Source organism: Balaenoptera ricei, chromosome 15 (assembly GCF_028023285.1).
Source record: "Balaenoptera ricei isolate mBalRic1 chromosome 15, mBalRic1.hap2, whole genome shotgun sequence".
NCBI classification, from domain to species: domain Eukaryota; kingdom Metazoa; phylum Chordata; class Mammalia; order Artiodactyla; family Balaenopteridae; genus Balaenoptera; species Balaenoptera ricei.
The window spans coordinates 33,312,496-33,334,905 of NC_082653.1; the positions used below are offsets into that span (position 1 = coordinate 33,312,496).

General features: G+C 45.1%; 1 protein-coding gene and 1 non-coding gene across 3 annotated transcripts in view; one reads left to right on the forward strand and one right to left on the reverse strand.

The window, feature by feature from the left end:
• CDS2 (CDP-diacylglycerol synthase 2) overlaps positions 1-22,410 on the forward strand; it is a 59,846-nt gene that overhangs the window by 29,120 nt on the left and 8,316 nt on the right. Inside the window, exons 1-7 of one of the 2 annotated variants that reach the window (XM_059898168.1) lie at positions 14,124-14,213; positions 14,683-14,819; positions 16,107-16,203; positions 16,959-17,056; positions 19,141-19,280; positions 20,973-21,031; positions 21,647-21,729. In XM_059898168.1, coding sequence (XP_059754151.1) covers positions 14,127-14,213; positions 14,683-14,819; positions 16,107-16,203; positions 16,959-17,056; positions 19,141-19,280; positions 20,973-21,031; positions 21,647-21,729 — 701 coding nt within the window. In that variant the 5' untranslated portion in view covers positions 14,124-14,126. Of the gene's footprint in view, positions 1-14,123; positions 14,214-14,682; positions 14,820-16,106; positions 16,204-16,958; positions 17,057-19,140; positions 19,281-20,972; positions 21,032-21,646; positions 21,730-22,410 lie in introns of those variants that run through there. The other variant, XM_059898169.1, reaches the window with a different exon arrangement.
• Positions 17,673-17,745, reverse strand: TRNAE-CUC (transfer RNA glutamic acid (anticodon CUC)). The gene has a single exon. It is a non-coding gene; the product is annotated as a tRNA-Glu (tRNA).

Genomic DNA, 22,410 nt, shown 5'->3' on the forward strand with positions numbered 1-22,410 from the left:
GAAATCAAAGTATTGGCAGGACCATACTCCTTTAAGAGGCTCTAGGGGCGAATCCATGCCAGGCCCCTTTCCAGCTTCTGGTGACATCTTGGCATCCCTTGGCTTGTGGCCACATCTCTCTCTCTCTCTCCCTCTCTCTCTCTCTCTCTCTCTCACTCTCTCACTCTCTCACTCTCTCACTCTCTCACTCTCTCACTCTCTCTCTCTCTCTTTCTGGTCTTTCTTCATGTTGTCTTCTCTGTTTCTGCATCAGATCTCCCTCTGCCTCTCTCTTATAAGGATACATGTGATTCCATTTAGGGCTCAACGGGATAATCAGGATAAACACCTCTGTTCAAGATCCTTAACTTAATTAACACACCTTTTGCCATATAAGGTAATATTTACTCTTTTGCCATGTAATGTAATATTCATAGATTTCTAGGAAGTCAATTTATTTTGGGGAGGGGTGTTTTTCTTTTTCCTGTTTAATGTAGGTGGAAATCAGGGAAGACGTTCTTTGAGGAGTCTTAGTGCTCCTAAGATGGGACCTGAAGGATGAGCAGGGAGGAAAAAAGGCTGGGAACAAAGCTGGAGAAGAGAGCAGGGTGGGAGGTAATCAGGGCCAATGAGTAGCTGTGCTTGGTTGGAGCATGTAGTTTGTGCTGGGTGTAGTGGACGGATCTTGGAGGACCTGAGGTGAGAGGCCATTTGTCATTAATTCACTAGGCAAAAATGAGTGGAGGAGGGGTGTAATTAGAGCTGTGCTTTATGAAGATTAATTTGGGAGTGTGTGGGGAATAAGTTAGAGAAGGGAGGAATTAGTGGAGAAATCAATTGGGAGGCCAGTGTAGTAGAGAAGGGTTGACATGCAAACTTTAGCAAGCATACTAGGGGTGAGAGTGGGAATAAAGAGAAACCCTGGAGTGTTAGGATCACACAGTTTGAGGACTGATGAGGTGTAGGGAGGGGGATTTGGAGGTGGTGATGAGGTCACTGTTCCCTGTGGAGCACATCTCAGGTAGATTAGGTTCTGATAGAAACAGGAGGAAGAGCTAGTGTGGGTGGTAAAGGAGATGGTTCGTTTTGGACCTGTTGAGTTTTCAGGTGCTGGTTGGACATAGAGGTGTCTTGCTGACGGGTTGAAATGTCGTGCTATAGCTTGGGAGAGAGGATATATCTAGTGTTATGGAAGGTAGGTCCATAGAAGAGAGACTGATGGTACTAAGGGTGCAGTACACTGCACTACAGAAATACAAGCTTGGGGAACACTGGCATTTAGGAAGTGTGGGGAAGAAGAACAGATGTGTGAGGAGAGGAAGAAAATAAGACTGTTTCAGTTATAAATGCAAGAAGCTTCTCAAACTTGATTAAAAGGGAAAAGGGCTCTATTAGCTCATATAATTTAAAGACCAAGGAGGTTCTAGCTTCAGGCCTAGTTTAATCTAGTGCCTCATTGTCATCAAGCCCCAGTCTCCCTCCATCTCTTGGCTCTCCTTCACGTTGGCTTCATTTCTAGGTTTCACATGGTTACAGGATTTTCCAGCAGGTGGAAGGTCCCATTGACAAGGTTATGCCTTCTTCTTGGGGGCTCCAGAAGAAGTACAAGGAATTGCTATGATTGGGTCATGTGTTTACCTCTGACCCAGTGGTTATGGTCTGGGTAGCACAGTGCTCTAATTAGTTATAAATTACCTGCTTACACCGGGTGGGGGTGGAGAGAGGATTACCCCAAAACAAAATTAAAGAATTGTTGTCACAAAAGGGAGAACCAAAGCTGGGTATTAAAACACTACATGTGCAGTATACCAGGATTGATCCAAGCCCAGCAGTATCACCAAAGATCCAGTCCTAGAGGCAATAGATTGATAACTGATACATATGTCAACTGTTTTCAAGCTTTATGTAGTTAAAACCCCATATAGACATAATTTTGCATTCTGCCTTTTTCGTGTTGCTGCATGGTGTTTATAGTTGTCTTGTTAATAGCTGCACAGAAAGTTGGTTTACCATAATTTACCTACTAATTTTCCTTGGTTAGGGACATAAAACCTGTTTCTGCTTTATCAGTGCAGTGATGCATGTTCATTTCTCAGTGGTCCCCAGGCTCAGCCTCTCTGGTTTCTTCATCTATTTCTATTACAGTCTTGTTCCTTTTGTATCTCCTTACTGTTTTAACCTCTGTACTGGACATATTTGCCCCTAGGTAAGGTCTGACCAACGCTAAGTAGAACAGGACCATACCTGTGTTAATACAACCTAAGGTTTTTTTTTTTTTTTTTTTTTTAAATTCAACTGAGTAAAATTTGAAGATCTTATTGGCTTTATTCAATGATCATGAAGCAGGCAGCATCCAGTGTAGCAGACAGAAATGAGCTCCCAGAACAGTACAGAATGAAAGACTTTTATAGGCAGGAGAGAGTGGGAACAAGGGACTTAACACTAGGCAAAAAAGTAGATTAGTTACTGCAAAGTTACTTTTCTTTAGGAGATGGCAGGGATCTGTCAGGCACATTACCCAAAGTAGTGCTGATTAGGTAACTCCTGACTGACTGGTTTAAGATTCCATTTCTAGGAGAGCCAAAGCTGTAGGTTAAGTCTCGGTTTGGTGATGGGAACTTAGCATAAGTGACTCCATTTTGGGCCTGTTATCTTGTTTTGAACCGATTGGATCAGTTTTTGCTTTTGTTTGTTTTTGTTATTCAAACTAATCTGTGATTGCCAACCAAAGTCCTTAAGTCTTCGGGTGTAGATGTTACTGTTAAGCTATATCTCCCTCAATTCGTGCTTCTGAACTGGTGGTTGAAGTCTTCTGTTAATTGCTGTCTAATTTTATATTTGTATAATTGGCCCATCTTTCTAGCACATTGATATTTTTAAGTGTTTGTCTATCTTTCTGAGCTTTGTGTCGCATGCATGTTTTATCAGTCTGCCATCAGTGGTTTCACCTAAGTCATTGATGACAGAGGTGACTAGGAAGCAAAACAGGACTTGGGTGTGCAGTGTGATTACAGCTATTATCCCCCCAAAAACATGTATACGTAGAAAAAGACTAGCATGAAATACATCAGAACGTTAATTATTCTGGATAATTTGGAGGTTCTAAAGATGCATATCCCAGTTATCTTTAAGGAATATGTATTACTTTAGGAAAAATGTGTATCAAGACCAGATACGGGTTGAAGCGGTATGCATTCCCTAGTGCCTTCAAATTTATTGATAATGAATTTCAGGCATTGGTAAGTGCTATAAAGAAAAGAAAGCATTCTAAGGAGATAGAGAATAATGGAGGTGGAGTTGGGCCATTCTTTTAAGTAGGGTGGTCAGAAAAGCCCTCTTTGAGGAGGGACTATCTGAATGGAGACTGAGTGAGGTGGCTGATTGAGCAGTGAGAACACTCCAGAGTCAGGGTGAAGGCTCTGAGTCAGGAGTTAGCTCAGTGTATTGAGAGACAGCAGAAAGGCCACTGTGACTGTGGGTCCATCCTGCCTGGAGATCACTGGTGCAGGGAAGGGCTAGGAGAGGTAGGTTGGGATCTGGTAAGTTAAGGTAGTGAGAGGTCATTAAAGGGGTTTTAAATGGGGGAGATGCATGCACTGGTAGGTAGTTTAGGAAGATCATTGGCTATTTGTGAGGAGAGTGGAGGGTGGAAGGAGCAATTAGGAGACTGTTGCAGGTGAGAGATAATGGGGGCTGGGATGAGCCTAGTGACCGAGGAGATAGAAAGGATATGTTTGATATATATTTTGGCTGTAGAACCAACAGAACTTGAATTGTTTTTCAGTTGCAGATAATAGATCATGCAGATCATGCAATTCATTGGCTTAAGCCATTCTTGGTCCTCACTCCACTGTGGCTTTCAGGTGTTGGCATCATCCGAAGACTCCCATGAAGATGCAGGCTAGTGCCGGTAGCACCTGGGGCTCTGCCTCTCCACCTGTTTCCCTTTTCCTGAGGCTGGTGGGGGAAAGAGAGCTCAAGTGTCTCTCCCCACAGTCATTTAACTGATTCTAGAGTTCTAATTTGATTATACTAATCTTAGGCCAAGTGCCTACTCCAGGACCGTCATGGTCCCCATTGGGTTATGCTGGGGTTAAATGCCTGTTCATGAACCTGTCGCTGTGGAAAAGAGCATGGGATTAAAATGATTGTTTTGCACAGGCTACTGCACACCATGCAAGGGGAGTAGAATGGATTTTAGGAGGGAGTCAGCTGCAGTGTCCAGTACCTGGGGAAAGATGAAGAGAGAGGAATTAAACATGACTCCTGGGTTTCTGGCTTAGGCAGGATATAGATTATGGTGCCATCAACTGGCTAGCTAGGCACTTGAGGATCAACAGTTTCGTGGGTAATGTCAGTAGTGCTGTTCAGATATGTTTGAGATGCCTGTGAGAACTTTCTAGTGGAGATGTTAGTAAGTAGTTGGAAATATAGCAGTTGGGTCTGGCGCTGGAGGAGAGGTTGGGGTTGGTGATACAATCATCAGAGTTGTTGGCATGGTATTGGTAATTAAAGCCAAGGGGCTGGATGGTAATACTTAAGGGAGAGAGTGTAGTGGGTCCAGAATTGAGCCCAGGGCCAGATGAACATTTAGAGGACAGGTAGAGGGAAAATAGCATAGGAGACTGAGAGCAGCCAGTCAGGTAGAATGAGAACCTGGAAAGTATGTATCGTGGAAGCTGAGAGAAGAATATTGAAGTGGTCAACTAGATCTAATATTGCCAAGAGGTGAAGAAGACCTGCATAAGATGAAGACTGGAACGTCCATTCGATTTGGCATCTTTGAGGTTGTTTTATTTACTTCATGTGTTAGAAATTTTAGATTCATTTTAGTCCCCAGAGCCTGGGACATCACACTTGAGGGCACATTGGTTTTTCTCTGCTGAGGTACTGGATATCTGAAAGTCCTATGCAGTTGAGCTGACCAGGAACTCTTTTTTTTAACCTTTGTATTAAAGGAACTTTTCAAAGACAAAAGACAATAGTTTAATCAATTTCTTTGTACCCATTGTACAGAAGGGGCGTGATAAACACACTTTTCCTTTTAATGATTGGTTTTCAAAAGATGATCTGGTGTCCCAGCAACCTTCAAAGGTGGTCTCTGTGGCTTTGCACAGTTATCATTATGAACTCAGATTTTCATATTTTTGTGTTAAATCACTTTTGGTTTATTATTTATTTTAATGCTCAAATTGTCCCATCTTTGATCATTAGGAGTATTATATTTCTTTTTTTTTTTCACACACACACACTGTATTTTATTTTTACAAGAGATAAATAGACTCACACCAAGCATTGTAAATGGATGACCACAACAAAAGCAACAATGATTGCAATTACAAAACATGAAACACACTCATGCTATGTCATAATATTGACATTCAGTCCAGTAATCCTCCACTGTAACAGCTCCTTTACTTTGCAGTGAAAATTGATTTGTATATTCTTTGCCTCTGAGTCCTTGTGGTATATATATTTTTTTAATTCAAACAGAAAATCACAAAAATTATAATCACCCTCATCAGTTCACTCAGTCCCATGTAATTAATTTTTTTTTCATCTTGATCTTTTGTTAGCACTTTTATGAGTTCATCAGTTTTTCATTAGAGTTCTGAAAATGCTTATTCATTCAGTTCAGCAGTACAGTCAGTTACCAGAAACCTGTACTTGTCAGAGTCTTTTCCATGAATTCCTTGAAGATGAAACCCTTTTATAGGAACATATTTGCAAAAGCATCACAGTACACCCAGAACTGTCTGTAAATGACAAAAGGAGTATTACATTTCTTAAACGGCTTTCTCATTTTCCTATTTCATCTTTTCCCAGGGATCTTAGTGGTTTATCAAAAACTATTTTGCATTGTTGCTCTCATAATTTCTTCTACAACTAATGGAAATTTTGGGTTGAGAACACTGTTAATTTCTTGTTCCTCAATATATTTGATTGGCACTTGTTTCTATGACTGTTGGCTATGAATCAGGAATAGTGACACTAAAAAAAAGTGACACTATACTATTCCAATACTGTAAACAGCTCAGGGTGCTTGCCCACCCACAGGGGCAGGGGAGCTTGAGGCATGAGCTACTGGGGACATTAGCTCTCATGTCCACTTACCTTGTCTAGTAATCTTTGTAGTAAGAACTGTTGGAGATGCATGACACTGAGGCAGGTACTGGATGTCGGTTTATGGTTTAGGGGTTCATCAGATGTGGAATCCAGCAGTTGGTCCTGGTTTCATTTTCTGGCTGAGGTCTAGGGAGTACACTTGAGCCCAGTTTTGAGATTGCAAATATATTTTTCTTTCCCATCTTATTAGATCTTTTGGTAATATTTGATAAACTTTCTTCTTTGCAAGAGCCTTATTCTAATAAAGAGGAAACTTTAAAAAAATTACTTTCTCCCCCAGGATGGACTCATTTTTTCTTAAATACTGATAGAGATGCCTGACTAGGTAACTGATGATAAGAGGACCTATTGGACTCCAGCAGGGCTTCTAATTTTTGGTGTCTTGCTTTGACTCTGGAGGACAGTGGAAAACAAGTGGTATCATTAGAACAGAACTGTGGGCAGAGCCTCCCAGGAGACAGAGGTGATTTTTCCAGCTCTGGTAGTCTCTATCCTGAATTAAGTAATGTCTTTTGATGATGATTGGTACTAGGTTAGAGTTGTATGCTTGTTCTTTTAGTAAACAAATACATTTACTCCAGAGGGAGGCTTTAATGGGGGGAGGTAGGAGAGTGTTGGGAGAAAGAACAAACAGGAATTATCCTATGTCATCCAAACTCTTGGTTTAATGTATGAGAGAGCAGTTTTGAGGAGGTTGGGACCTAATCCAGCAGTGTCTGTCTGAATTAGAAAACCTTGTATTCAAGTAGGCTGTTTCTTCCTTTTCTGAACTCCTTCTCAGACATACCTCTATCACAAATCCTGTGTTTCTTTGAGTCCCCTCTATCACTTATGTATTTGGCCACAAATGACAGAAAACCCAGAATATCAGTAGCTTACCAAGATAGAAGTGCCCTTCTTTCTCATGTAATAAGCAGTCCAGGACCCATACCACTTTTGTCATGCTACATAGTTGTCCTCGATGGTCTCCTCCTTTTATCTTGTTGCTTAGTTATTGGTAATAGGTGGCTTTCATATCATGGGCCAAGATGGTTGCCGGAGCTTCAACTAGCCTTTCCACATTCCAGTCAGCATGAAGGAAAAATGGTAGAATTGCACACAGCGCTTCTGCTAACATCTCATTGACCAGAATTGGAAAATGCAGTCTTGGTTCTAAGGCAAGCTAAAAATCAGGGCTTCTGTTCTAAGAAAGAAGAGGAGATGAACAGTGGGACAGTGGGTTGCAACCCTATAATGCCTCATATAGTGCTTTTAAGAGCGTGGAAAATGTTGAATTGCTGTATGTCGCTCGGCTGTCTGCCAATCTAGTAAACCCTGGGTCCTGTCTGAATGATTGGCTGTGGCTGCTTAGGCAGATGTGGTGAGACTTACTGTCTTCTCTGTAGGCACCATGCCAGATGTAGGGGGTACTGTGGTGAGGAAGTCAACATTTCCCCCTTGCCCCTACCCAGGTTGTGGTATACAGGAGACCATACAGTGTGGGGTGCATTCTTGAGGGAGGATGGGGGCCACTGGGACACATGGCAGCTGGGGAAGGTTTGGAGAGAAAGGGATCTCTTAGCTGAGATCTGAAGTAAATTATAATTGGCCAGAAGAGAGATGAGTTTCTGAAGAGGGTGATTTGCAGAGACTGTTCTAGGTAGGAACAGAATGAGCAAAAGGCCTAAGGTAAGAAAGTACAGCCTGTTTTAGGAACTGACTGTAGTTCAGAATGGCTGAGAGAGACGAGGCTGGAAGGGTATACAAGACCATGATCCCAAAGGGGCTTGTAGACCATTAAAAAAAAGTTTAGATCTGTCTTGTAGTTTAGTCTATCCTTTAGACTGCTAGAGGTGGAAAAATCACCTCAGTTTAGCCTAGAGAGCTCCAGGAGGAGTATTGCACAGGGAGTTGATGTGGTCAGATTTTCTTTCTGGAAGGTCCTTGGTGCAGTGTGAAGAGTAGAGTGGAGGTAGGAATAGACTAAGGCCGGAGATGAGGTGGCTGGTTGGGCTGTCACAGTTATCCAGGGGGGACAATGTTGGCTTGAGTTAAGGGAGGTCTAGAGGCAAGGGGAATGAATAGATGGAGCTAAAAGCTGTTTTGGAGGTAGTGATCCCAGACCTGGTGATAGGAGCCAAGGCAGGAAGCACCAAGGATGATGGCCACCTTTCTCACTTGCCAATTCAGGGGAAAGGGAATGAATTTGGTTTTGAACACACAGAAAATTTTAGGTGTCTTTGGGACATCCAAGGTGGGGACATCCAGTATGTTTGGATGTGTGGGCCTGAAGCTCAAGAAGAGGCAGTTAGAGGCATCAGAGTGAATGAGATTCCTCAGGGAGAGTGGGCAGTAGAACAGGAGGAGTGCCCAGCACAGAACCTCGTGGAGTCCCTCAGTTAAGGGACAGACTGAAGAAGAGGAAGCTGCCAAGGAGGAGCTGGCTAGAGAGGCAGGTGGGAAACCAGGAGGATGTGCTGCTTGGAAGCCCAAGGAAGAGTGTTTCTCGATAATAGCATCAAAAGCCGCTGCAAGGCTGTGCCGGTGGTGGAGGACTGGGAATGCCCGGGGATGAAGGTGGCTTGGTGTGGCTTGAGGAATGAAGGTCAGTTGAGGGAGGAATGAAAGCCAGTCAAGGGTGAAGGTCCGTCAAGGGAGGGGGATGGTGTGTTCAAAGCCCTTCCCAAAGGTTCATCTGTGAAGTGGAGAAGAGGGTGCTTTCCTTGGATGAGCAATGGTGTAAATGAGGGCCAGGGGTGAGGGGGAGGCGGGAGGACAGAGGGGAGGGAGGGGAGATCAGTGGAGCAAGGTCTCCGAGGAGGGGGAGGAAGGGGAATGGCAGCACGTGGGAGGCTCCCAGTGCTGGTGTCCTGGGAACAGTTGTCCTCCCACAGGAGCCCTATCTGGGCCCGAGACTGGCAGTGGTGTGTTCTCTGCAAAGACCCTTGTGGCTCATTGTAAATAGTATTGTCTGTGGGTGAAACGGTTCAGAGCCAGTTAGGTTTTAAAAAGCTGAACCTCCCGCACGTGTGTCTTTCCGTGTCCTCTGGAGAGCTCTTTGGTGTGGAGGTACTTTAAGGAAGCAGTCCATCTGGAGTAGTTGAATGCATTTTCTGTGGATCACATTACTGATATGAGGCTTTTGAAGGCAGGATATGGCCATGCTAGGGATGATTCTAAACTTTCAGAGCCAGGCTCTTCCCCTTTGATCCTTTGTTCAGACAATTGAACTTGTCAAATGACGTTAGCATTAGAAAAAGCTAGAAATATTTTCTTTGCTGTTCCAAACACTCACACACACACACACACACACACACACACACACACACACACACACACACACACACACACACACACACACACACACATTTTTTTTCCCCCCAGTAGGAACTCAGATGAAAGCCTACTTGGCTTTTTCAGTAAGAAGGACACATAGGTCCCTTACACTTATATTAAGGATAAACCTGTCTCTGGTAATTTCTTTCCTTACAAGTGGGGGAGCCAATTTTCCTGGCAACTGGCCACAGGGCTTGTTTAAGAAGATGGCAGGCATGATACTTAGTGGAAAGGTTAGGCTCAGCCTGATGATTTTCCTCCAGGACAAGGTTTGTAATTTGCATCTAAAGCAGTACAAAAAATAGTTTGTGTAAGCTGTCAAGTCACTCAGTAAATGAAACTTAGGAGTTTTAATGCAGCTTAGTATTCTCTAAACTGCTTGGGTTCTCTTTAGGGTTTTCTAAGTAGATTATAACTGAAAATGAGTCCTACGGATGCTGTTCCGGACCAAGCCAGGTCCCTTCTCAGGCCAGGAAGCCAGACCTTGACCACAGGGACCTCGCCTCTCCCCACCATTACTGCTCCTTCTGGCCCTCCCTCGCTGCCTTCTCTTGCTTGTGTTGAAGGAAGCCTTCTGTGCTGTTTTGAGCCCTAGTTCATTGGTGTCTGGGCAGCTGTAGGAGGTTGAGGGACCCTGGAAGGCTGGTAGGGGAAGCCTTTCAGGCATGAGTTTCTCTAAGAATGTTGACAGGTCTTACCTGAGCCCTTGGTACCCAAGACTCTCCATGTGTCCCTCACCTGAAGTGCTTCTGCCTTTTCCTGTAGAGTCTTAGTGAACCAGAAGGAAGGAGGCCTCAGAGAGAACTTTTTTTTTTCCTTTTAAAGCAATGCTCTTGTTTCCTGTTTACACCAGCACCACAACCCCCTTGAGAAATGGCTGCTGGACCGTGGGAGGATGGGTGGTGATTGAGAGAGAATCTGAGAGACAGGGTCTGCCCCACTCAGCCTCTGATCTGGGCCCTTGGGTTGAAAAGAAAGAAAGGAAGGAGGAGGGGATGCCTGGGAGCCATGCTGATACAGCTTGAGGCAGCAAGGCAGCCTTTCCCCGCCTCTGTATTCTGGCCCCAGAGCTACTGAGCTGAGTCCTCAGACCCACCAGTCAGCAGGGAGAGGGGATGAGAGTGGGCACTAGTCTGGCCCTGCTGCAAGGGCCACACGAACTGGAAATCCAAGCGGGTTCTGTCACATGCTCAGTGCAAACAGACACTTCGGTCCATGGTAGGTTAAGTAGAATTAATTAGCTCATTAGTCCAGCAAATCTTCGGGTGCCTGCTATGTTCCAGGCACTGCCCAGTGCAGTGGGAATCAAGAAGACCACAGTCACTGACACACCACCGTGTCCAACATGTATGTGATGTTTTTACCATGTGCCCCAGCTTGCACAGACTCACTCAGTTATATACCTGTGCTGATAGGTCCCTTATAAAGCATGCACAGGAAAGGAAAGCTGAATGAGCTAAATAGAAATCAGTCCTAATATTCCCTCCCACACCTCAGTGGACTGTGCTATACACATCCCCCGTCAGGGAGCACAGCCACGTACTGCTGCCTGTGTCTCAGACCTCCACCTTTCATGGGAGCTTTGAGAAGTGGATCATTTTTGAGTTGGGGCCGCCTGTTCGATGAATGGAAAACAGGAAAGAGGAAGCAAAGCAGGCAGATGCTGAGCTCACAGAATTGATTAGCCCAGGGCCCCAGCAAAGCCTGATAACCACCATTCTTTCACCACTCTACCCTCCTTGGGAAGGGTGCCCAGTTGCCTGGGGTAGGTGTTTAGGGTTCTTGGGCTCCTGTCCTGTGTGCCATGGTCAGCCTCAGCCTACTGGGGCGTGGGTGTGGGTATGGGTGCAGCAGGTGCCTGTTGCTATTCAGTCCCTTTATAGTTTTAATAGACTTTCACTGATGTTGCATTTGATCATCCCAACAACCGTCTGAGGTAGGGGGTCCTTTCCCCAGTGGTAAGACCAAAGACTGGAGGCCTGTGCTGAGTGTCATGAGCACCAGGGCTGGGATTTGACTGGCTGCCGCCACTGCCTCCTGCAGAAAGTCTTCCTTGACGTCTGCCTGTCTCACCATCCCCTGGAGGAGCAAACCAGTGAAGCGCTTGACATCTCTGACTCTTGGTCCTTCGTGTGCCACTTTCTCCTGGGTGAAAACTTGGGCTCCAGGTTTCTGCCTCCTTCTGGGCCCACTATGGAAGCTGCCGCCAGCATTCGCCTCCTCACTCGGGCATGAGTGGCCCAAGTGGAAGGCCCTGCCCGTGCATGGGGAGGAGCCAGAACACTGCAGGATTCCAGGTTCTCCAAGGTTTCTGTTCCTTGCCCTGCTTTCTCGACATCCCCACCTGGAGCCCGGAGAGCTGGCCGACTTGCCCCACCCTGATCCATGTCTTCCCAGCTGTGCTCTTCCCTCCCGCACAGGAATTTGCCCTTCTGCCTTTTTTGGCTCTGTTCAGCTTGTGGGAGAGTGGCTGTCTGTGTAGGTGTTTGTCTCCTGCTCTGAGGAGACCTCCAGGTAAGGGCTCTGAGGATGCTTATCCAGGACCCTGGAGTGAGTTACTTGCTTACAGGCAGGTGACACCTGGAAAGTTAATCTCCTTCAGGCTTGTTTCTTTAGGGCGTTTACTTCATTTCTTAGTTGTTCATCCCAGGCCCCCTGATGTCTTGACAGTAACAACAGTCACAGCATCTTTGTAACATTTCTCTCTGTCCTTTTACTACTTTCTGCTTCAGGATACCTCTCTTCACTGCACTTCTTCCTAGCAAGGAAGGAGAGGAGTCGGATGTGGCGATATCTGGGCTAACGTTTGTAAAAGGGCCTGCAAAGTCCAGAGACTTAGTACCGAGCCGGAGTTCCCTGCCCCTCCCCTGCAGGGGCTCTGCCTGGCTTCCTTCCGGCCCTTCCTAGCCTGGGGAACCAGCAGCCTTTGTGAGTTTCCTTGACAACAGGATGGATAAGTTAAAAATAAACTGTGCTAGGGCTTGTGTGTGTGCATGCACGCATGCCTGTGTCCTCTCGCCTGCTGTGCTCACCTCAGTCCCTGTGGCTTCTAGAGACTCCTGGACGACATCTGTGGGAAGCCTTGGTGGGGCTCTGGTACTTGCATTTTGAAGCCCCTTGGTTTAGGGGTCAGATCTAGATAATCCCATAGCATCGTTACCTCATATTCCTGATGGTAGCTGATGGGGAGAGGATGATAATGTTAACATGAAGAATGAAGAGCTGTTCCAAATGCCCCAGTCTTCACGCAGTCTCATCAGAGAGGGATAATCCCACATTATCCATGCATTTCAGAACCTTGTGGGGCAGTGGAATAGGACACAGCTCTGGGTGGGGGTTTGGTTAAATCTTTCTAGGGAACCCCTACCAGATAAGGAGGGTCCTTTCTGGGCTCCTTTTATTAGGTGAGGAAGCAGAGTACAACACTTGGGTGACTTGTCCAGAGCCACTGGCTAAGCGTAGCGGAAGAAGGAGCACTGACCCCATCATCGGAAGTTGTGGCTTTTCCCCTCAGATCCTACGGATGAGGCCACCTCCATAAGTTCTTTTTTTTTTAAATTGAAGTATAGTTGATTTACAATGTTGTGTTAATTTCTGCTGTACAGCAAAGTGCCTCCATAAGTTCTTTACCAAAGCCTGCTGTCTCTGTATCAGCAGTTCTGCAGTAGTTAAAGCCTCTGTTTTGTGGTGTTATCAGTTGTAAGTTAATTTAGAAACAGCTGTCTCTATGAGGGCAGGGGCAGCTTTACCACACCTGGAATTAATTCCTCTCTTCCTCCCACCATCCTTCCATATATTTGTAAGTATTTTATGTAAGTATCTGTGTGCCAGGCATGAGGATATCCTGAGAAAAAGGTGTTATAATCCTTGTCTTTAGGGACCTTATGGTCAGTTGGGGCAGAAGACAATTATAAAATCTCCCACCAAGTCCCCGTTGTGGCCAGTGCTGAGTGGGAGGGAGAAGGTCTGATTGTAGGAGAGGGAAGGACTGAGGTAGGGCGTGGGGGTTAGAGAAGGCTGGAGGAACAGGTTAGTGACACAGAGTACTTAAATCTGGAACATATTAAAAAAAAACTCCTACAAATCAATAAAAAGGAAAGCAAGAAAACTCAGTAGAAAACTGGCCAATGACTTGACAGACACTTCACAGAAGACGATATCCAAATGGCCAAGAAACATGTGAAAGGATCCTCAGTTTCATATATTTATTAGTCATCAGGGAAATTCAAATTGTCCAATTTGAAGAAAGATATAACTTTTTTTGTTTGCACATGTATGTAATGAAATCTTTGACACTTTGGTGAAACATCCTTTTGCCATTTTCAGTTTACTTTATTCTGAATCTCTTACTGAAGAATAAAATGGATTCCGAGATGCTTAAATAAAAGGAAATCTAGTGGGATGAACACACTGAAGTCAGAGACCTGGTTAGTAGGAGATTTGGGGCCAGCCATCGAATTTCTCAGAGCCCCTGTTTCTTCATTTGTAAACAGGGATCTTTCTGTCTTCCTTCCCTTCCTCCCAGAGCTGCTCAGATGTTCACAGGTGTGGGAGATGCTCTCAAAACTGTGGAGGGCTATTCAAATACTATGTAGTATTGTTACTCTGATTCCAAGTGATTTGATTTCTCCTGCACCTCTTCTCACAGCAGCTATTCTAAATTCTCCTAAGAAATAAAAGCTCTGAGTAGAAGGATGGTCCCTAGGATGCAGAGCAGCCTGCTCCGTGGTACTTTGGATGGAGAACCTGTTGTTGGCATGGCTCTGGTCCCTCCACACAGGCTGGGGAGCAGGGTGAGTTCCTGCGAGCATTTCCTTATGTGGCTGGGGCCTGGTGGCAACTCTGTGAGTGACATCGAAGTGTCTGCTGATGCCCAGGCCTGGTGGCAGGGAGAGGGCAGTGGTGCACACCAGTCCTGGTGAAGCAGTGACTCGAGTTAGTGGTCCCATAGGGCTTCCACACTGGCTGGGGCTAGCCTCCTTATGGGGTGTTCTTGTGAAGTCTGGAAGTAACACTGTGGACTTTGGGGAGCCCTGTTGAGGGGGGCAATAGCCTGAATACCCGGCTTTCCCTGAGAGACCCCAGCCTGTCTTGGTGGTTCTGAGAGTCCATAGCTTGTGGCAGAGCAGGGGCTGCTCCCTGTGTGACTTAGGTGTTGATGGAGAGGGGTTTTCAAAGGTGGATGGGTCTTTTTGGATGTGTACACCCAATATCCTACTCAGCTCTTGTGACCTTTTCCTCTTCTGTTTTTCTGCTATGTAGGAGTCGGAGGCAGAAGCAAAGGCAGATGGAGAGACTGCATCGGACAGTGAGAGCCGAGTGGAAGCCGTCACCCTACCAACCTCTGTAGACGATACCCCAGAGGTCCTCAACAGGGCCCTTTCCAACTTGTCTTCAAGGTACCTTGGCTTAATGATGCAACTGCTTGCTGGGGGCTTGCACTGTCTCCAAGTGCCATGGAAGACCCGAAGCCCTTAGAGAGCCCACAGTCTTGTAGCAGGAGCCCACATCTTATTAGAGTGTGAGGTGCAGGCCTGCCCACTTTCATTGGCCACAGTCTCCCCTGCCTTTGCCTAGGGCTGCATCGAGTGTCATCTAGTGCTTAACAGTGACTACGAGTGCTGCCTGGGTGGATCTGGCCTTGAAGGGTGCTCTAGGCTGTCTGGGAGGTGCTGTCCAAGGAGGAGGAACGTGTGGATATGGGGGTGGTCACTGACACAGCACATGAAGATGAATGATCCTTGGGGTTTGTGACTAATGGGCAGCTTGCTTTACACTGAGGAGCCCAAGTTTCTAGTTAAGAGTTCAATTTTCCCTCTCTCACATACATACATTGTGGACATTCCTTGAATTTTCCTATAAGAATTGAGAAACATCTCAACTTGGGTGAATTCAGGGTTAAAATTTTGTTCCCTTGAGATTCTGGTCCTTCCGATACCAGCTGCGTGGGCAGATTAAAAAGGCAAACTATAAGACCCCAAAACATTATCTGAGAGTGTTCTTGGGCATGCCTCCCACACATTTGTCCCTTTGAAAGGCTGTATTGTGCAATGGTTAAGGGCATGGGTTCTGGAGCCAGACAGACTCCCAGGATTCAGATCTCAGCTTAAGCACTTCACAGGTGTATGAACTGTGCGTTCCTTTCTTCATCTGTTGTAAAAGCTAGTGGTGTTGAGGGTTGAATCAATTAATACATGTAAAGTCCTTATAGAAGTGCCAGGTACATACGTATGATAGCTATTATTACCACTGTGTTTGATACTGTTATCACCATAGCGATGCAGGGTCAGAGCAATTTAGGATTCTGCTGCAGGAAAAATGTTCATAGTTTTTTCCTCAGATAGAGAAGCCCATAGAAGCCACCCAAGTAGATACAGAAGTAGAGGGCATTGTTCCCTTGGGTCTTTTGCCTGATTCCTTTGTTAAGACACAAGCTGGGTGTGTTTTTCTGTGGACCTTGGAGCACTTGCTGAGTTTAGCGTGGATGATGTGATGGCTCTGGCGGCCCTGCTCCTCCCAGCATGTGGCTGCTGGGCTACTGCCTCTGTCAAGGTGAAGGACATACTCCTGGAAAGGATTGACCTCAGGGCCCTTTCAACCCAGCAAGAACCATCCCCCTTGGGTGTGTGCCTCAGTTCTTTCTGGGCTCCTGACATGTTTTCTCCTTCCCCTCCTCTCTAACTTAGATGGAAGAACTGGTGGGTGAGAGGCATCTTGACTTTGGCCATGATTGCATTTTTCTTCATCATCATTTACCTGGGACCAATGGTTTTAATGATGATTGTAAGTGCCATTTATATGCTGTTTTATAGTTTTGCCTTCACTTTTCCCTGCAGGACTGGTCATTTTATGTGCCAGGTGTTGGGTTGGTTCTGGGAATCACTTGGGGTCCAGGCTCTTCAGACCACATCTGCCTTAGAATAGCTGTGATTTCTCACCTTCCAGCAGCCAACTGGAGGGCCATTTGTGTGTGAATTAAAGATCACTTTAAAATTTGATTTTATTACTTCAGCTCTTTGATCAAACTGGGACCCTGGCTACGATTCTGTGTGACTCTTGGTTTTGTTTCTTGTTTTCCTGGAGTCTCCCTCCTAGGTTTAGGACTTTTTTGTTAAGAAATCCCAGTCCACAGTACTTTGCTGTTAGTCTTCCCACTGTCACGGACAGGGTCAAATGACTTAACAGATGAGTGCTGAGCAGAGCAGTTGGGACTTTTCAAGTATGTATTTCTATTCAAAGTCAAGAATGGAAGATATTGAGTCCCGAGGAGGGGGGTGTTCTACAATAAAAAGTTAATTGAAGTTTCAGAAGCATATATTTATTGTGAGAAATTGCATCTACTCTGTGTGACTTAAAGGGCCTCACTGCCCTGTGGGGTGGTGTGAGAGAGAAAGGAGGAGAGCAGAATCACTGAAGGACTGACATTGTTCTTAAATATAGTGTTTTTTCTTGAAGGCCCTTGACCTGTTGGTTTCTGTTTCCAAAGATCATAAGAATTGGGAAGTTGACAAGTGTTCTAATTCTTTTGTGTCCTACAGGTGATGTGTGTTCAGATTAAGTGTTTCCATGAGATTATCACTATTGGCTACAATGTCTACCACTCCTATGACCTGCCCTGGTTCAGAACCCTCAGCTGGTAAGCTCTTTAGCCCCACGGAAACCCTTAACAGATTTGGACGAGTGTTTTGTGGTAGGTATTTACAGTCATGGTGGGGGGGAGGCCGTGATGGCCATGGACCTTCACAGTGCCTTTGAGACCCAAGTATTGCATAGACCGGACTGTATGGTTGGCCTGTGAGGAGCGTTTGAGTAGTTACCCAGAGTTTGGACTCTTCCTCAGAAGAAACCAGACCAGCTGCATCTGTGACCGTGTTTGCATCAGTATTTGGATTCCTTAGACTCTGCACAATGTCCCCCCTTTTCTAGATCAGTACATTTTTCATGCTCTAGTATCTCAGCATCCCACAAGAGTCATCTGGGAGTTGTCAGTGCTGGTGTTGCTGTCTCTGGAACTTGACTTCCTCACCCTTAAAACAGATGGTTGAGACCTAGTCAGTGCTTTTCAAACTGTGATTTTGGAGCCCTAGTTCCTCGGAGGCTCCTTGGGTGCCAGTGGGCAGGAGTGAGACTGAGTGCAGGGGATCTGGGCTCCTCAGAGGAACTCTGCTTTCTCCTCCTAGGAAGGGGCTTGACGCCTTTTTTTTTTTTTTTTTTTTTTTTTTGGCCACGCCACGCTGCATGCAAGATCTTAGTTCCCTGACCAGGGATTGAACCTGGGCCCTCGGCAGTGAGAGCACAGAGTCCTAACCGCTGGACCACCAGGGAATTCTGGGCTTGGCTATCTTGAAGCAAAAACAGGATCAAAACCTATAGTGCAGATGATGTCCGAGACCCCTTCCTGATCTGAAACTCGCTGCTGTATTGACCACACTCTTCTCAGGTGGTGACATGTGAGCAGAGCACTGCGTAGCCCTGAGAAGACTTGGGGCAAATACAGACTCTTCTCACCCTGCTGTGCTGGGTCTCTGGCATTGATTTCATTACTTACCAGTCCGGAGAGTAGTGTTTTGGGCCCCGGCAACTTGGTTATGGCCAAGGGAGTTGATGTGCTCGGACTTGGCCTGGACACATACTTCTGAGAGACGCTTCCTCGGCATCCAGCAGCACAAGCTGCCTCGCAGTCTCCACAGGGCCTGTGCTTGCCACCTGGGTTAAGATGTAGGTCTCTCTTTTGGGTCTTCTATAGCTGGAAAGCAATCTTATGAATTTTGTTAACATACTCAGGATGTCTGACCCCTGACTCTGGTCACTGTACAAAGGAAGTATTTTTCACATAACAGAAAACAAACCCAGTATCGGAGTTCTTGAACTTCCACAATTAAAAAAAAAAAAAGGAAAAATGGAAGAGAGAAGCTCTCCCCTCTTTCCTCTGTCTGGATCCTTGTTGAGTGTTTAGAGTGGGGCTGCTGGTTCCCGTACTCAGAAACACCAGTGAGGCCGCAAAGGTATATGAGCCATGTCTTCTCCCTCCTCAGAGCTCCTTCCAGTAGAGGAGAGAGGTTATAAACAAATGAAGAGTTAGTGCTAGTGAAAGGTTTGTGTGTCAAAGCCAGGCATCAGAGAGGAAGACAGTCTGAAGCATAATTAATTGCTTAGTGGAAGGAGCAAATACTTTGTACTATAGAAATAAATGCAGGGGAGGCAGATATCATGTTAGGTCATGCAAGGTTTTATGAAGAAAATGGTATTTGAGCAACGAGTGATAAACTGGGTAAGCGAAGAGCATATTCCAGGCAGGGAAAAGAAGGGAACCAAGCAGACAGGTGGCAAAGCCAGAGAAGTCCATTTTGATAGGTGTGCAAGGTTTGTGTCAGGAAGAGTGGAAGTAAGACTGCGGAGGCAGGATGAGGTGCCTTTCAGAGGGTTGTCTTATGGTTTGAGTGTTAAGTTAGGCCTGGTAATGCTACAGAAGGGGCAAAAACTTGAGTCCCAAGTTTATGATAAATGGAGAGTGAATGAAAGCCACAGATTTCTAGATAAACGTCTCACCTGCAGTGTCACCAGAGAACAGGGAACGGTGGTCTGCTTGTCCCTGTGTGAGCTGCCCCCGGGGGTCTTGGGGGTCAGGTGGACCTCTGGTCCTCGAGGCTTTCTAACAGCCTCGCTTTAAAGGAGGGGCCACATGTGCTTCCCTTGGCAGTGACCTGTATTCTTTTACAGGTACTTTCTACTGTGTGTAAATTATTTCTTCTATGGCGAAACAGTGACAGATTACTTCTTCACTCTGGTCCAGAGAGAGGAACCTTTGCGGATTCTCAGTAAATACCACCGATTCATTTCCTTTACTCTCTATCTAACAGGTATGCGTCAAGCAGCTCACCAGTTGTTGTGTATGTCTTGTTTTTGCATGTCTGCTGAGTTGGGGCATTTCTTGGTCAATGTAAGGTTTTGATGACATTAACTCTGACCACTTAGGGGAGCAGAGCTAAGGGTTCTGCCTTACGTGAGCTGTAGCAGCTTTTTACTAAGAGAAATGAGACCAAGGGGCTTGTGTGGTTGTGGAGGCTGAGTTTGTGCCACCTGTCCTTGTGTTCCAGCCTCTGTTGGAGGACTGCATAGCATGGTCGTGTCCTGACTGTCCTCTTGGCAGAGATTCTGCAGTGTGACTGAAACAAAAGCCACCCAGGAACTTGTATATAAAAAGGGACATTGCATTGACATATACACTACTATATATAAAATAGATAACTAACAAGAACCTGCTGTATAGCACAGGGAACTCTATTCAGTACTCTGTAATGACCTATATGGGAATAGCATCTAAAAAAGAGTGGATATATGTATATGTATAACTGATTCACTTTGCTGTACAGCAGAAACTAACACACATTGTAAATCAACTATACTCCAATAAAAATTAATTTTAAAAAAAGGGACATTGCAGTGTATTAGAAATTTTATTGATTGGGTTTAAAAAGACCTGTGACTTCAAAGGAGCCAGGAGCTTACTCTTTGAATCTCAGTTAGCTCTTCTGTAATCTAAAGCTAAAACAGGAGCATTACTGTGAGGATTTGATCAGATACATTGCAACTTGACAAACAGTGAAGTGCTCTGTCAATCTAAACTCAGTTAAGACTGTACAGTAATGCTAGTAATGCGTTCTTCATAGTTACCCTCAAAGCCAGTTTGAGGCATATGAGAAATTTGTTCTGACCTAATACGTTTCAGTCTTACCTGTTGTTCATCAGCTTGATAGCAATACTTGACTCTGTGAATGACACCTGGCTATTAAAATATGAAGTCCACTTCCGAGAGGTCTGCTGTGTTGAGGATAGAGAGCATGCCTCAGAGCCTGGGAGCAGCCCCACAAAGGGAGGCCAGGGGTCTTGAATAGTGATGTGCTCTCTTCTGGGCAGGGCTGCTTTTGAGGGACCCAGCACACTTATGGGTAAAATCCCTTTTCTTCCTGGAGAGTTTGGTCATATGGGTCAGTAGGAGAGAGATGCAAGGATGGCCTTGGCCCCGTACTAGGTGGATCCCCCTTCTGCTTGTTCTTTAGGACAGAGATTGGCAAACTTTTTCTTAAAAGGTCCAGATAATAAATATTATAGGCTTTGGGGGCTATAGGGTCTCTGTTGCAGCTCCTCAGTTCTGCCATTGTAGCACAAAAGGAACCCTGGACAATATGTAAACAAATAGGTATGGTTGTGTTCTAATAAAAGTTTGTTTATAAAAACAGGCAGCTGGCCTGACTGTTGTTGGCCCCTGCTCTAGGATCAAAACATTTCTATCTGGTGAACATTGTCCTAAGTTGAGTGTAGTCTGCAAGATTTTAAAATATTGCCTTCCTTTAATTGTCTTGAAGGAGTCATTTTTTCCTTCTGACTGTTTATCTGGTTTTATTCCCTTGGGCTATGAATTTGTGCCCTGGTTAACTGCTGCCAGGAAATTAGCAAAGGACTGCTTAACACAGCTAAAGGAAATGACTAGGACAAAGATAAATGCAGAATGTGATTCATTTTGCCCTTTCTCCTCCTCTTCCTCAAACTAGGATTCTGCATGTTTGTGCTGAGTCTGGTCAAGAAGCATTATCGACTGCAGTTCTACATGGTAAGGGAAATATGTGCATCAGTGTCAAAATTCTTGGCATAAGTGAAATTCTGTGGAAACTCCACAGGCCTCTCATCCCTTCTGTGATAAATCAAAACCCTGGAATGCAGTCTGTTCTTATGCATCTAGAACCTAGAGGATGAAGGAGGCATCCCCAGTGAAGTTTGGTGGCTCTTTATCCACCTAGACCCAATCACTGTTACGTAATTTACACCCTAAGTAGTCTTTGCCCTCTGGACCTGAGGGTGGCCTCCAGGTAAGGCTCAAGGTGAAGCTTTAGGCATTGCCCATAGATATCCTGCCTACTATATCACTCCCTCAACCTAAAAACATCCCCTCTCTGAGTGTCCTAAGCACTCAATAAATACTTACTAAGAAAATGAGAAATACCCAGGCTTTTGGAGCATAGAAGGACTAACTGGTGGGCCATATGGGCCCTCTTGATGGCAACCGTAGCTGGGGAACATAGTTCTTCCCAGAGGCCTGTTCTATACCTTTTCACTTCCTGTTAGACAGGTACAGAAGCAGATATCTTTCCTACCTGTTTCTAAGCAATTTTCTATAAAGTTTATAGAAAAGGTAAAGGTAAAGTTTATCCTTTATCTTCTTTTGCAGTTTGGCTGGACCCATGTAACATTACTGATTGTTGTAACCCAGTCACATCTTGTTATCCACAACCTGTTTGAAGGAATGATCTGGTGAGTGATGTTGGGGGGATTTTTCCTTTTATTTTGTAGGTGTTCTCGTATAGGTGGGCTGAGAAACCCTGATTAACTGTCTAAGCCAGAGGTTCTCACCTGAGCTACATCAGAATCCCCTGCAGGCCTAGTTGCAACACAGGTTGCTGGGCCCCCCCACTCCTGAGTTTCTGCTTCAGTAGCTATGGGGTGGGGCCTGAGAACTTGAATTTCGAGTACATTCCCAGGTGATGCTGATCCTGCTGGTTGGGACCTACACTTTGAGAACCACGGTTCTAGACTAACAGGTGTAGAGATATTTAAAGAATCAAAGACAATGAAACTATATGGCAACAAATTTGAAAATCTAGAAGAAAAAATCATGATTTCCTGACAAGAGGTCACCGAGTAAAAATCATGAAGAAGAAAACTTGAATAGATCAGTAACTATAAAAGAACTTTGAAAATTGCATAAGAATCCACACCTGGAAAAAATGACCAATGATAGCAGCTGAGTTTTATCCACCCCTTAATATTAAAACTGATAAAAGCATAGGGAGGGAGAAACAAGAATGATAAACTGATTTCTTTTATGATTATAGATATACTAAATAAACTATTAGCGAATGGAATCTGGCAGTGTGTCAAAAGAATGATATACTTAGTAGATTTTATTCCACAAATGCAATGGTTTCAGCAGGA